This window comes from Sceloporus undulatus, chromosome 6 (genome assembly GCF_019175285.1).
Source record: "Sceloporus undulatus isolate JIND9_A2432 ecotype Alabama chromosome 6, SceUnd_v1.1, whole genome shotgun sequence".
Lineage (NCBI taxonomy): Eukaryota > Metazoa > Chordata > Lepidosauria > Squamata > Phrynosomatidae > Sceloporus > Sceloporus undulatus.
In genome coordinates, this window is record NC_056527.1 from 81,281,612 (window position 1) to 81,297,409 (window position 15,798).

At 42.7% G+C, this 15,798-nt stretch overlaps 1 protein-coding gene across 3 annotated transcripts in view; it reads right to left on the reverse strand.

The window, feature by feature from the left end:
* MRC2 (mannose receptor C type 2) overlaps positions 1 to 15,798 on the reverse strand; it is a 77,570-nt gene that overhangs the window by 6,131 nt on the left and 55,641 nt on the right. Inside the window, exons 20-28 of one of the 3 annotated variants that reach the window (XM_042475266.1) lie at positions 15,132 to 15,277; positions 14,509 to 14,614; positions 13,493 to 13,656; positions 9,490 to 9,598; positions 8,720 to 8,958; positions 6,219 to 6,387; positions 5,948 to 6,097; positions 3,117 to 3,236; positions 535 to 714 (exon numbers count right to left, since the gene is read on the reverse strand). In XM_042475266.1, the coding sequence (XP_042331200.1) occupies positions 535 to 714; positions 3,117 to 3,236; positions 5,948 to 6,097; positions 6,219 to 6,387; positions 8,720 to 8,958; positions 9,490 to 9,598; positions 13,493 to 13,656; positions 14,509 to 14,614; positions 15,132 to 15,277 (1,383 nt within the window). Of the gene's footprint in view, positions 1 to 534; positions 715 to 3,116; positions 5,704 to 5,947; positions 6,098 to 6,218; positions 6,464 to 8,719; positions 8,959 to 9,489; positions 9,599 to 13,492; positions 13,657 to 14,508; positions 14,615 to 15,131; positions 15,278 to 15,798 lie in introns of those variants that run through there. The other 2 variants (XR_006104647.1, XM_042475267.1) reach the window with 2 other exon arrangements.

The window sequence follows — 15,798 nt, forward strand, 5'->3', positions numbered from 1 at the left end:
CAGTGACTATAGCTTGTTAATCTAACCCATTTCTGTGATTCAAAGAGACCATGATGAAGGAGGACAGGTTGCTTACCTGTAACTGTAGTTCTTCGAGCGGTCGTCTCTGAATTCACACAAACTCGGCCATCCTTCCCTCAGGTCATGTCATGCTCTTGCACATGTTCCCTCATTATGCTGCTATGCAGCATCCAATTAGAAGTGAAAAGAACAGGAACACTAGAGGTAGGTAGGTGTGTGTGTATGTGTGTGTGTGTGTGTATGTATGTGTGTATATATATATATATATATATATATAGGGTGGGTGGAGCTACCGCCAAAAAGTCTTCCCTAGTGATTCTAAAAGGTTCCAAATGTCTCTGCGGAGGAAGCCCATTTGTATGAATTCACAGACGATCCCTCAAAGAACTACAGTTACAGATAAGCAATCTGTCCTTCAACCTTGTCACTGCCCCAATTCTTTTATGCAGAAGCCAGACTTTAGAGAGAAGCCCACCCCTGCTCTTTAGCATGGACTTCAGATTGCCTGCTTACCTCGGGCAGTCTTACAAATGACCCCCATCGTGACATTTGTGCAGGAGCCCAAGCGCCAAACCCCATTGCTGCTCTGGATCCAGTAGCAGCTGTTTTGGCTGAGCATGCTTGGTCCTGTGTCATGCTGCCCCCAGTTCGAATAGTTCACAGCCATGTTGTCATGCCACACCAGTGTTCCCCCTGCAAATAACAGAGAAACATGCTGTGTGAGAGAGAGGATGTGAGAAGGTGCTTCTGCTAAAAATGTATCAGGCCTATACAGAAAATTATTTTTAAAAAAACACAAATTCTTTTTTTTCTAAACTATTCTGTGGTAGTGTGTGTTAGAAATCAAGTTGCAAGGGTGATACTGTAGTCTAGTGGGTGATACTGTAGTCTAGTGCTGGCCTAAATGCCAAGATCCAACAAGCGTGCTGGTAGAACACAATGCCTACACCACTGTTGGAAGGGAGAAAAAGCTTCTCCCACTTCACCTCTTCTTCCTTAAGTGAGCAATAGCACCCAGGAAGCTCATAAGAGCAGCTTGGACCCTCTGGTGACCGGCCAGCTGCCAAGGGGCTCCCAAACATGTTCCAACTGCACTTGTACACCTAGGGAAGAAACAGCAATGCCCACATCCAGCATATGGCTGCACCTTCTACCCCTTGAAACACCCTGGTGCACCTGGGTGCAGCCCTGTGGATATTCAGCATCTGGGAAATGAAGCACACTCATTAGCCCTCAAAACTCACACCTTAGTGTAGATGGGAGTTAAACCAGCATCATGTCATGAAAAAGACTCTTAGCTAATTAGACTGGGTGATGGGAGGCTAAGGATACAAACCTTACTAGCCAAAAGGCCTATAAACTAATGACAGTTGAGGAGTGTCCACCAGGCAATTTTCAATTCTACTGGAACTGCTGGATTTGATATGACTCATTGCCAATTTCCCAATGGACACAAAACCAGTTATCTCAAATAAAGAGCCAGGGAAGAAAGGGAGGCATGAGCTAGGCAGATGGAGAAAGAAATATTGTGTGTGGTGATGGTGGTGCTGAGGAAAAATAGGTTTATATATCCAGTGACATCTCTCAGTTGGAATAGAAGCAGAAAATATAATGTGATTGGAAAAGGGAGAATAGATTCATACAATCAGAAAAAAAATCCATACTAAGGGATGTATTTATAGGGAAGCATTCACTTTGTCATCTTTGTCTTGGGCAAGAGTTTGTGCATCTTACTGATACGGGAAGTCTGCTGTATATGTTGTTTTTCTAGACTACTAGGCAGAGATCTGGGGATTAGCGCAGAGATAGCTTTTTCGTTTATACATCTTGTCTTTTGATCCCTAAAGGCAGCTATGCTTACAGTATGCAAGACTTAACAGTGATCAGATTCACTAAATCCAGTTGTAGAAAACTCCCTCCTACACACACACACACACACACACACACACACACACACACACACTTCCACAGGAAACAAAAATAAAAACAGCAAGAAAAGCATAACGAAGCACTGTAGAAACAATTTAACACTCTGCTACCAACTGGTTCAATGCATAACATGATCTCTTGAATTTTCTAGCACATCTGACAAATTTCTGCTTGGCTGCTTCATCTTGTCACCAAATAATGTTGTTTCTCCCTTTACAGTTTCTCCTTTATCTCTCTGTCCCCTCAACAGAAAGGGTTCATGGCTGATGGAACTATAGCCTTCTTTCTGGTCTAGCCTGAGTCCTCTCACCTAGTCTAGGTACTACCAAAGTCATCTACCTCATTTGTTGTTCTAGAGCAGTAGTTCCCTAACTTGGTCCTCCAGATGTTTTGGACTTCAGTTCCCAGAAGCCCTAGCCATCATGGCTAAGAGTAAGGAACTGTGGGAGCTGAAGTCAAAAACATCTGGAGGGCCAAAGTTTGGGAACCACTGTTCTAAATGGCACATCTATCAGTTGCTATGCTGACATCCTGCTGGTCCCAAATGCAGGACAAGTTCCTTATTTTAGCTCTCCTTTCTCTTTGCTCTTACATGTGATACATCCCTGTTCAAGATGTTTGCACTTCCACCACAATTATCCCTAGTAGTCTCCTATTCCTTCAAATGACTGCTCCTTTACTGCCCCTTAAGACATGGAACTGCCTCCCAGAAAATCTAAAATGGTACAGTATCTCCATTTTCCTTCAAATCTATCATCCAACCCATGTTTTTCGTGGAGGCTTAGCACTATACTCTAATCTTCAAAACCTATTTCACCTATGCTTATGTACATCCAAAAATGACATATTTACTCCTGTTTTCACTTTCCCTCCCTTTGCCTATTAATTTGCTGGGGCTAATTATAGATTGTAAGCCCCACTGAGCAGGAACCTATTCTTTTGCACATTTGCATGGTGCTGTATCAGTGAATATACAAGTTCATTGTTCATTTACACGACTGGAATCAAATTGGAAGATAACTTCATGGTAGATTTCACTGCTCCTCAGTTTGCAGGTAGCCTGCTTACACCTCTCTTCACACTTCAATCTCAGTCCTACAGTACAATTAAATATTCCCTATTCTACAGTACAATTGCCAACTAATGTAGAAAAACAGTGGCTTTACCTTTAGGGTTAAAGGCCATCCCCAGCCAGGCCCCTTTGGATTGGCTCTCATAAGCTTGGAGGTGTTCCCAAATGAAGACATTCTCCATCTCATCTAGGATGGACAGCACCGAGCCTCCAACTGTGGGGGTAGGAGAGGAAAGAGATACACCACCCTGAAAGGTCATAAGGCAAGAAGAGCACAGCTTGCTCACAAGTTTACACTTCAATTTGAATGATTCTCAACTGAGAAGCCATTGCATTACACCATCTAGGAAGACATCCATGCCATACAAAGGAAATTGACATTTTGTCACATGAAAACCATGGACAAGTTATATACACATCTATATTAGTGAGTGGGCGGGTGGGGCAAGGACTGTGAGACAAGAAAGCAGAATGGGTCAAAAGTGGTAAATCATGGAAGAAGGATCTTCCCCAATTCTGATTGACGGATACATAAGCTGATTTGCTCTTTGATAGCTAAGATTTAGTAGGCACTCTCCATGTACAGTATTACCATGTTTTCTCCAAAACAGGAATAGGAAGATCAGCAAATGTTCAAAGTATTCACATGCATTGCTTAATGATAATTGTTACAACAATCTTATGGTCAGCACTGCATATTGAAGATCAGGAGACCGAGGCTATGGGAGGTGGCTTGCCTCACTCACCTAGTCCGTTTAAGGTGAAATCTGAATTTCCTGATTCATTGCTCAGTCTCTTAGCCCCATACAACACCAACTCACGTGTAATAGCTTAAAACATAATAAAATGAAAAGGGAAGACCAAAAAGTCTCATGCTGTTCAAACTTTCCAACATGCAGATCAAGAAGCTGAGATAGTTGGAGCATGGATGATAAAAGGGCTGGTGTCTGCATGTATTTGCCTGGAAACCATGCAGTATTTTCTTAAGATATTTGTTCACAGGAAAAGATCAGTTCACCAAGCAGGGAGCCCTAAATGACCAGAACAATCTGGCTGGGGGAAAAAACTCCATGGATTCCCATACTGCCTATCAGCTGCCTTTAATTGATGTTCCTCTCAGGACACGAATTGCAGGAGAAGACTGTATCTCGAGCAACTGATTTCTAGATGAATGTACTATGAATCTGTGAACATTGCCCTGATATCTTGTTTTCTTCTCAGATTGTTGTCTGATGAGAAAATAGCATTCTGGAATGAAGATAATGGAATTTGCATATGTGATCTCTAATTTAGTGTCTGCACATAAAAACATACCACTGGCACACATTTTTTCCTGCTTTCAGTCAGGCCATGTCCAGCTTCCACAAGTACGGAATACCTCATTCCTTCTTCCCATATATAAGTATGCATGACTGTGTGTGTGTATAAACATGCACACACATACAATAAAAAATACACAGACACTTAGACAACACACACACACGACACAAGATGCTTGAAGATTTCATTCTGCCCACATTTTAAGTGAAGTAATTTGATTCACATTTTCCAGACCAAAAGCAGACATGCATGTTTGCTCACACACATACCTACACATGAAATCTATAAACATACACCTGCACACACAATAGATGCAATCCTATATAGCTTAGTGTAACATAGGTGTTTCAAATAAAAAAACTACACTATGGTGAGCCACTTACCAATACTGGATTGACTATATTGCCACTGAAGCCCCAGCCAGGGGTCATTGGTGAATGGAGGAGGAGGGTCACAGAAGCATCTGCCTATGTTCCCTTAGTCAGACTCAGTGGCTGAGATAATCATTATGTATTTGTTTTGACTCTTTATATCCTGCTCTTCAGTCAAAGGGATTTCAAGAGTGGCTTACAAATTAACAATCTGACAGTTCCCTGTCTTTAGACAGCCTATCTAAAAAGCATAAAAAAAAAAAAAACAAGGAAAGGGGGGATGACAGTGGGGCAAGGAGTTAAGTTCAGAAGATGCTGGCTGCTCTTGTCTTCTTCCAGGGCCAAAGCAGTGGCAGCTGGGATAGGAAACAGCCAGACATTTCTGCAATGCTACCCACCCCACACTTTCCATCGGGCACCAATGATTGGGGGATTCTGTGAAAATGTGGTATATGAGTGGGGGCTTCAGACATTGTAGAGGGAGGAAGAAAACATCAGCCTCTTGCAGTGGCCAAAAATAAACACACACAGGCATAGGGTTAGCTTACAAGTGAGTATGCCACTAACATCAGCCAATGTGTGCACATATGTTTAGTACAAGATTGGGTAAAGCATAGCCCTAGAATTCAATTTTTGTGGTCCTTGGAAAGCTTTTTATCCCCAAAGCTCACCAAAAATAGGTTTTTTTTCCTTCTGTGGCAATTCTTGAGTAATTTTTTTTGTACCAAACCACTGCCAAATGCAAGTAATCCACTTATGAGCGTGATGATTTTGCTTTCCCAGCCCCTAACCATGCAAAAAGGCATTTTATTGACCAAGAAACTTGTTTGAAAATGGCAATGTGAAGTGCTATGATGGAAGTGCTGGTGCACCATAACACAAGGATGAAAATTGTGGAGTTGTGCATTCAGTTACCCTCCATGATAGAATACATCATGCCCTGAGGCCTTTGCATTTTCTGTTTCCTCGTCAAAGTAGCTCATCAAGTACCTAAGTGGAGAAATAAGTAGGCAGACTGCTACTGTAAAATAATTTTAAAAAAGAAACAAACAATCCACATTAAACCAAAGAAAGAAAAGATAAGAACAAACTAAAAGGAAAAAAAAGAGATGAAAGTGCAGAAGTAGATATATTTGAAGTCAGACATGCCAAAAATTATATTCTGGAGAGCAGATCTTGTTCACATTTTGCCTACAATAGCCCTACATTGAAACTGCATTTGAGAAACCTTTACCTTTCTGACACCTCTTCATAGCTTCCTTCTGGCCTAGCATAACTTCCATGTGGAAAGCATAGCAATGATTCCGGAAAGCAATCCAGGAAGAATCCTCCACTGATTTAGGACAGCTCCCATTATAGCTCCACTTGTGTGAAGAAAGAGGTCCTAAAATGGAATGCTGGGTGAGTCAAAATTTCTGTCCTCATCATTCAAGCTCATGGGGAGAGAATACTCCCCTATTTCAGTCCTCTCCTGTCCCCATCATGTCCCCATACATATACTTCACCTGTGTTCATCTTGCAGATGGCCCCTTGCAGCTTGGCATCACAGCTGGCAGTTCTCCATGTTCCATCTACATCCATGTACGTGCACCCCATAATTTGTTGTGGTTCTCCATCCTGCCAGTTTGTGTAGGAAAGGCTCTCATCTGTGAACCACATATAGTTCCGTCGTCCCTAAAAGCACCCAATGCAAATAAAGATCTGCCATGCTGGATCAGGCCAAGTGAGATATATGAGGGAGGTTCATATCCTGTAAGATATATGAGGAAGGTTCATATCCTCTTTAAAGGAGATGCATCAAATAATGAGGGGGAACATGAGATGTTTGGGGGTTTTTTCAGCCAAGTTTGGAAAAATTACTTTTTTGGACTATCAGAGTCCTCCCAAAAACCTCCAATATGAATGGCCAATGTCTGAGAAACTCTGGCAAATGTAATTAAAAAGTAACTTTGTGACTTTTTTAGCAGGTTTGTGGGTATGAGATTAGTCACAACTGTGGGTTTTTTATGCAATGCTTTGGTAGCAGGAACATGCCTAGACAGGACTCCATTCTTTGTTACAGTCATAACTTCTATATTGCCCCACCATCTTCCCTTTTATTACACAATGTGCCTATGTGCTTCAAAAGTCTCTTTACATATAGATTTTTAGAAAAGTGATATTATTTCTCAGGCAGCTGAAGCCCAAATGTATCTTTGAAAATCATCTAGCCTTTGTTGAATTTTAAGCATCTTGACACAAAGATGTTATCATAGAGGATGTTGTATCCAATTTGATTCAATGGGTGTGTTCAAAACATAGTCACAGCACATTGAGGTAGGCAAATTGCAGTCTGTGGCCTGAATGTGCCCCTCAAGAGTCTAAATGCAGACCATGCCACCCCTGTCACACCCTCATATTATTTTCTTTTTTACTGAAAAAGTTCATTCCCACAACAGATAAGGACTAATAGAAACAATCCTCCCACAATGGTTTAAGGCCAGGTGAGCCTTTTTTAAAAAACCAAAACTAGAAGTAACTCCTTGCTTCAGAAAGGACTCTCCTGGGTCTAAATGAGGTGGGTGGAATATTCAGTTATTCAGAGATAATTCAGTTCCCCCCCCCCCCCCCAAAAAAATTGGTTCTTCCAAGGTTTGGCTGCAGTCACCTTCCCTCCCAGCTTCTTTCCAATAATTTGACCCCCAACAGCAACAACAAAAACAAGCACATTACATATTTCAAAGAGTATTCTATTCAAAAATTGTGTTCAAACAAGCAAAAATATAAAACACATAGGCTGGCATCCTGACTCTTTATGGACAGGGAGCAGGGGGTATTTATTCTTTTGCTCTTATTCTCCATCCCAAAACCTACCTCCCCCTTTAAGCAGCTGCCAAGGCCTGAGAGGGGCTGTTTCTGCTGCTTTTTACTGGTGGGAAAGGGGAGAGAGGCAATTCAGAGCATGAAGATATGACTGCTCTGGGCTCCTGGGGGGAAGGAAAAGGGAGGGTGTGCTCCATTTGTGAACAAACTCTCATTTCTCTTCCCCCCCCCCCCCACTACTGAGATGAATCCAGATGCTACTTTATGGCCTGAATCATCTCCCTCTCTTCTTCCACTCCCCATTGGTAAACAACAGCAGGCTTTAACAGCTGCAAGGACAGGGAAAGGGTGTGGAACGGTGTCGGCACAGCTACACTCTAATGTAGGAATTTAGTCATATTATGTTTTGTGTTATCTGTATGTATATAACACAAATGTATACAACAGCAAAAAAAACTACTACTGCCTCCTGTCAGCACCCATACTGTATTAATTAAATAACCTCCCACAGCTTAATGTCAAAATTCAAGTTTATTTGCAGAATATTCATTATCTGAAAAGGAACCTGCTTTGAACTAGGAAAGACTTTGAAATAAATGACTTCTAGGCATTCTTGTTAATGGGTTCTTTGTTTGTTTTTTTCCTCTCATCAGTCAATATGAGACTCTGATCAGTGGTGCAGGGATGGCACACAGGGGAAGTGCAGGGGAAGGGTGCAGAGGGGGACACTGGGGCACGTGGGATGTGTGCACAGGGAGAGGGCCTGACCAGGTGCCATCCCTCTTCTGGGGTGACAAATGGTGTAGGCCACACTACCACACCCCTCCTAGTGACACCACTGGCTCAGATTCAAGGTCCTGGCTGGCAGTCTTGGCCTCACATCCAGATGAACCTGCCATGTGTTTGACATTTGAAACTCTGGGCACTATGACTGTAACATAGCCAACTTCTAAACCCCACCTTCAGTTGGTCCACTTTCCAGCAGTGTCAGCCTAAGCAATTTTGCTGCACAAAACAAAGCCCCAAAGCTTGCTGTAGCTGACACTTCTAAAAATCTCTTTTACGCCATTCAAATTACTGCACACCAATTCCCACCTTCACCAGTTCCGCCTTCACTAGTGCTGCCTGAAGCAGATGGCTTCTCCTTGCTGCATGGCACAGACAGCCCTGCCTTCCCCAGGTCCTTGTTTCACATTTGCCTCACCTCTTCATTGGACAAGCCAATCCAGAGTGGGGCACGCACACTGCTGATGGCTTGGGTGAGGTAGGCCTGGGTGTATGGCTCCATCACGCTCACCAGACTTGCATTGAGGCTCTCACAGAGCAGCACAGCGTCCTGCCACTTGAGAGGCTTCCTGAGTATGCGGTAAGTGCTGTTGAGATATGAAAGGGTGGCATTGGGAGCAGGGGAGAAGGTTGCTGGGGGAGGGCTTAGGGTAGGATCTAGGGCAGGGGTGAAAAAAAGAGGATCACAGCTCTTTAGAATTAGAATCAGGACACCCTTGCAATATAATAGCAGCTGGACACCCCTGCAATGATTCTTTAGAGCAGCAGCAGCAGTATGGCCATCTGGAAGTTGCTGGAGTGCAACACCTGCCAGTCTTAGCTGGGAAGAATGCTTGGAACTGCAGTCCAGCAACATCTTGAGGGCTACATGAGTCCCACTCCTGCTTTCTAATAATCAATTAGAACAACAGCATCAGTTTAATTCAAACATTTGTCAGAGATCACTGAAATCACACTTTTATTAATGCATGCCCCCCACCCAACCACTTTCACCAGCTTCCAGTCCTCACCCACTTCTGTAAATAAACCTCAGTCCTTAGGAAGAGCAGTTTTAGCAACAATGACTCCGTGTTTTAAGCATGTTCAAGGAAAAATCCTGAAGGCATGAACACCAGTGGCACCAAGGATGTAGGCCAACTAAAACTGCTCTCCTTGCACCTCCCGCCCCCCCCCACCAAACAACATTACCTTTGCTCCTCTGGCAGATGAAAGCATGTTTCTCCTCCAGGCAGTTCCTGTCATCCCAGCGGCCAGTGAAGAGGGATGGGAAGCCATGCCACACCACAGCACAATTGGTCTTTAAGAGACAAAACAGGAAGGTCAAAGGCATTCATCTGTGTTCACAATGGAGAGAGCTATATGCCATCATCTAGATCTCTCTCTCTCTCCCACTGGGATGCCTCTAGCACTTATCTTGTGGCTAAGTAGTTGCAACATATTCTACATACTTTACCATTACAAATCATTTTCAGAAAGATATAGACAAGTTGGAGCAGCTTCAGAGAAGAGCAACAAGAATGATAAAAGTTATGGAGAACAAAACATATGAGGAAAGGTTAAAGGAGTTGGGCATGTTCAACCTGATGAAGACAAGACTGGACACGATTGCACTCTTTGAATATCTAAAGGGCTGCCATAATTCTCAGTTGCCCCAGAGGGCAGTCCTAGGTCTAATGACAGGAGGGTACATTTCCCTAGAGCATTAGAAGGAAATGATTTTCTTGATACTAAGAGCAGTTCAGCAATTGAACTCATTACCTAGAGATGTGATGGAATCACCTTCTCTGGCTGTCTTCAAAAAGAGGCCAGACAGCTACCTGATGGGGCTAGTTTAGCTGGAGCTCCTACACGGAGCAAGGGGTTGAACTCAATGGTCACTTCCAACTTTATGACTATATAATTCTATAAATTCTATAGATCATGGGCAACTGATGCAGGACAGAAGTATTTCTTCACTGTGCCACTTTGTTGAGCTCATTGGTGTTTTCATGGACTTTGGCATGCCTGGCTTGGAAGACTTACTGGTATTTGTTAGTCATCACAGTTAGAAATAGAACTCAGAGACAGAGCACCATTAATTTAACAGATACTGGGGATAAAGGACAGGATATTATTGCCTTGTTGCCCAGCTTGAGAGTTTCCCTCTGGAGCATTTAGCTGTCTGCTGTTAAAGACAGAGAATGGGGTTGCATGTACTTTTAGATACATGTAACCCAGCATAGTGGTTATAACTTTCTGAATAAGGCACCTAAAATAGAGATAAAAACACAACATAACATTATTCTAGTGGAGACTGGGGAGAACAGAATTCCACAACTATTTCACATTGTGAAAGGTTGGGAAGACAAGATTTTACCCAGTTCTGTCCAGTGGCCAGTAGAATTCTTCTTCATCGCCTACCTTAACTTCTGAGATTTTACCAGCTGTTATCCTACTCAATCCTATCCACAGTGAGAAACAGAAACTTTTTCATGTGAACAATGAAAGCTTCTTCATGGACTCTGTGGCTCACACAACCAGATTATCTTGCACCTGCGCAGTGCCTCTTTTGGAGCATTCTATAGCATTCTGAAGAGTTTGGGTGGTAATCCCACCCACCTCTAGCAGCCTTATATAGAGGGCTTCCTGATAAAACCCGGCAGTTCTTTTCATCTGCCACTGCAGCTGTCTCATCGGGAACAGTGTTCATGCACTCAGGTTTGAAGATTTCTTCTGAAGATTCATTGTTGGTGTAAGCTTGAAGTCATGCTAACCCTCATGGCTTTTCTGGTACCGCTGGCTTCTTTTAAAAAGTGTGTTGAATGTGGTGCTAAGAATCCAGGCTGAGATGGGCATTAGAAATGCCTTCTGTGTTTGGGTGCATCCCTTATCGTTGCCCCATGTGAACACTGTGCAACGTTCACACCACAGGACAAGCACATCAGAGATTGTCGCTTTAAAACTTTTCAGCTCTTCTGTACAAGCAGGCCTTGAAACTGCAAGAGCCTGTGTTCCGTTAACAGCCTTCAACTTTGAGAGATGAAGTGGGCCCATGGCATTGATCCTCGGCTTCAAAGAAGTTGAAGTTGGGTATGGAGAAAGTGGCCTAGGTCCCAAAGGATGTTGTAACCTCTAAGACCGCAAATATGTTGGTGGAGATCATCTGCTAAGAAAGCCCAAGACCAAAAGATGTATAAAACCAGAGGGCTTACCAAGAAATTGAAAATGTGTTGAAATGGCAGCCAAGTAACAATGATTTGAAGACAAAAAGAGAGCCTTCAATTCAAGAAAGAAAGTAGAAAGTTCAACACATATGTCACAATAGCTTCAGCTTCAGCAATTGACCATGGAAGTAGGAAATCAGCAAACTTCTTCCACTTGTAATCATAGGATCTTCTAATAGAAAGTTAATGAGCAGCATCAATAATCTCCTTCACTGCAACCAGTAAGGCATCTAGAGCAGGATCCTCCACACTAACAGGTAGAGAGTATCAAGACTGGAGTGTCTGACCGGGCCGTTGTACATGGTAAGAATATCTGGTCTGCAGCGCAACTGAACATACTCTCCTCAGGATAAGTGAAGAAATGGGTGAGCCACAGATACTGGGCCACCATAGGGCAATCAAGATGCACCTCACATGGCCCCAATGAATTTTGGCAATGACTTTAGTCAGAAGAGGGAATGGAGGGAAGGCATACAACATAAGGCTGTACCAACTGAAGATGAAGGCATTACCTTGCAATTTGTCCTGGAACAGTACTATGCACACTGAGCATTTTGAGCCAAAGCAGAAGGGTCTAACTTGAGAACACCCCATTGCTGAAAAATGGGCCTCAGCACCTCAGGTTGGAGCTTGAATGCGTCTTTTGGTTGGGAGCATCTGAGAAGACATTTTCTTATCTGGAAAGACGGCCAGTGCAAATGGAGATCTCTGAATGCACCAGTCCCAGAGTTGAACTGGGAGGAGATAGCTGCATCAATGTCCTAAGGAAATGATGGATTTTGATGGGAAGCTCCTTATATCAGGCTGCTGGAGGTGGATGGGGCTACCCCCCAAACTCTTCAGAATACTATAGAACACTCCAAAAGGGGCACTGTGCAGGTGAAAGATAATGAGTTCACAGATAACCACTCAAAGAACTACAGTTAGAAATATCCAACTCGTCCTTCTCAGGAAACCAAAATCTCTGCTTTCTAAGGTTCTGTAAAACAAACTATGCAGGTTCAAACATATGTAGGGCAACTTTCTTGTTAAAATATATCTAAGCACAGGTAAACTTAGCACTTGTTTCCAAAGTCTTTATTCATTTACCAGGGGATTAAAGTAATCAGCCAAAAGCTTTTAAAAGCTATCCAAGGCTGCATTGACACTGGAGAATTAAAGCAGTTTGACACCATTTTAACTGCCATAGCTCAATGCTATAGAATTCTGAGCTATGTAATTTTGTGAGATATTTAGCTTTATAAGAGAGCTCTGGTGCTACAACAAACTAAATATCCCAAGGTTCCATAGAATGGAGCCGTGACAGTTAAAGTAGTATCAAACTGTACTAATTCTGCAATGTAGCAGCAACCTAAAGAGAAAAAGAGCCCAAATCACAACCAAAAAAGAAGTGGCTTCCCACAGAGAGTACAAAATAGAGGGACACAGGACTGGAATGATGTAAAGTCGAAGGCTTTCATGGCCGGCATCCATAGTTTTTTGTGGGTTTTTCGGGCTGTGTGGCCATGTTCTAGTAGAGTTTCTTTCTGAAGTTTTGCCAGCATCTGTGGCTGGCATCTTCAGAGAGAGTCTGTGGCTGGCATCTCCAGAGAGTTGCCAGCCACAGATGCTGGTGAAACATCAGAAAGAAACTCTAATAGAACATGGCCACATAGCCCGAAAAACCCACAAAAAACACTGGAATGATGCTCCCTGAGACAAAGGACAAAATGGCATCCTGTCACCTTTCATGAACAGAGCTTAACCAGACTGGAAAATGAATCTTACTTTGGCACTGGGTAAAGGGGATGTGTAGCTTCTTCCACTGTATCTGAGGACATTAGGATAATTGGTTGATAGAGGTTGAAGGGCAGGCTGCACAATCCACAGAGCTCTCTTTCAAAATTTTACTGCTGTTCCCAGCCCTTCAGCATCTGCCACCTAAAGCAGCTGCCTCGCTCTGCTTAGTCATAGGCGTTGGATGGGGGATGCACAAGAGTTTGGCTCACCGGGTTGTCATTGGTGGTGGACGTTTTGTGCCCCGATGGCTCACCAGGAGCCCAATTGACATATTTGACAGGTTCAGACTCCAACCACTGGAACTCCTTCCTGGCATCATGGAAGCCAATCCATAGGTCAAAGGTTATGTTTGGGAGAAGAGTGGTTATGGAAGCTGTGGGAAGGAAGCAAAAGAATGGAAAGTGCTTGAGACATTTTTGGAGACATGAAGGGAAGAAATGGAGTTCTATTTTTACAAGAAGGACTGAGAAGTCCCAAAGCTGAATTTCAGTTTTTTCCCACCCCACAATCAGCCTGTGAAAAGGAATGGTATCAAAGATTTTTAGTTTTTTTTCCAAAATGGAAATGCATAGCCCACATGCAGAGAACAAACAGACACCTAGCTACTGTACTGATGGAACTAACAAATTACAAGTAATGTAGTTATTGGCTTTTCTTTCTTTCTTTCTTTCTTTCTTTGGAAGACATACTAGGTGCTGTAGGCTATAATTCAGAAGGAGGACCTATCAAAATAACCTCAGCATTTCTTGCCTAAGAAAACCCTATGAAATTCATATGGTCACCATAAGTTGATAGGCAACACGAAGCCACATGCACATAATATGTAGTGTCCGCAAATTATGTTTTTTCCTCCTCAAACACTTAAATGAGTAATGGAAACAAATTATATTAAAAACTTCCCAAACATGATATACTAGAGAATGGATTGTGCTATCCTACCATGCTTGTGACCTTCTTCTAAGAACTGACTTTCAAAAAGCAGAGCAAGTGGTCTTACTTAAGATGGCAGTTCTTGCATTCAGGCAGGGAACTTGACCACCAAAAAAGTGGTCAAGTGCACTCCTCACAAAGGGGTGCCAAAAGGAACTGCCTTTTTTCACCAGGATGAGGTTTTCCTTGGTTTAAGGAACACTCCTGCTTGGACCAAAACTTATTTAATTTCCAGAGGCAGTGTGTGTACCCATACAGATGCATATAAATAAAAGAAATTTTGGATGAATCTTACCTTGTTCCAGGTAATTGGAGATGGTAGCCAATGTGCCTCCCTGAATTTCACATTTGTGCTTGGCCTCTGGCCAGGTCACCTGCTCTTGGCTGTAAATCCTAAAGCACTGCATAGTGTGGGGGGGATAGAAAAACAAATGAAAGGCAAAGCCTTTCCCCATTATTTTTTCTTGTATTTATTGTTTCATTTTTGTTGTACCCTTCCTCCTGAAAGCTCAGAAATGAACACCTGACTTCCCTTTCCCACAAGTATCATATGAGGCAAGTTAAGTGGAAAGATCATGACTGACTCAGTATCACTCAGCTAAGTGTTACTGGAGCTTTAGATCGAGGCCATATGAGACCAAGCTTGACACACCGCCCTCTCCATTATAGTAATTTTCAGATGTTTACCCCCCATGAGCTAACAGTTAACATGGGAAGGGGCAATCCCTCACTTTACCACCACTCACATCATCCTGGGGAATCTGAAAAAAATTCCTTCCTTACTGTAAAGTGACCAAGACACCATTAAAGACTTATTTTTAACTCTCCTCCTCCAGTCAAAGTGGCTTTGGCCATTCCCACCAAATTCTGACTACCAATATATATGCTGCACTGAGCAAGGAACAGCACCCCAAGTACCTTATTACTGAGCGTATGCCAACCCTGGCTGCAGCTGCCTGGCATCGGCATGGGTATTGGTGGCGAAGTGGGCCCCACTGTGGTTTTGTTGCTGCGTTTGCAGATGTAAGGCAAGGCAGTGAGACATTTCTGGTCACCCCAGTCCTCTGCAGAAGAAGGAGAAAAGGAGTTTCAGAGGATACTGTATGGTCTCTTTCTCTTTGTATTAAAAGTTCTGACACAGGTAAAATTATGGCAGAGAATCTGGAAGAAGGTTCTTTTCTCCATATTCTACAGTAGTAAACATCATATAGTCTCTGAACTCAGTAAACAACAATAATTGTAATTGAAAATGTACTTTATAGATAGCTGGATATCAATGGTCAACCTGCATATTTTGTTGCAATTTTTTTGGTATTTCTGTTTTCTCTTGAGGATCTATGGAAGGAAAGTCACAAAATGGAATTAGGGGAACCAGATATATATATTTGTATAGTGCGTTAGTGGTAAAGAAATATGGATGAAGCTCTCCTTGATCACTATAATCTTTTTCTATTAGCCTTCCGATGATCCTTCCTTTTTTTAAAAAATGGAGAAACACTGCGTAGATTGTTAGGTTTTTCTCCAGGGGAGTGTTGTGATATTTCTCATATCTGATCTTTTCTAACTTGTGTGCACATGCTTTCAT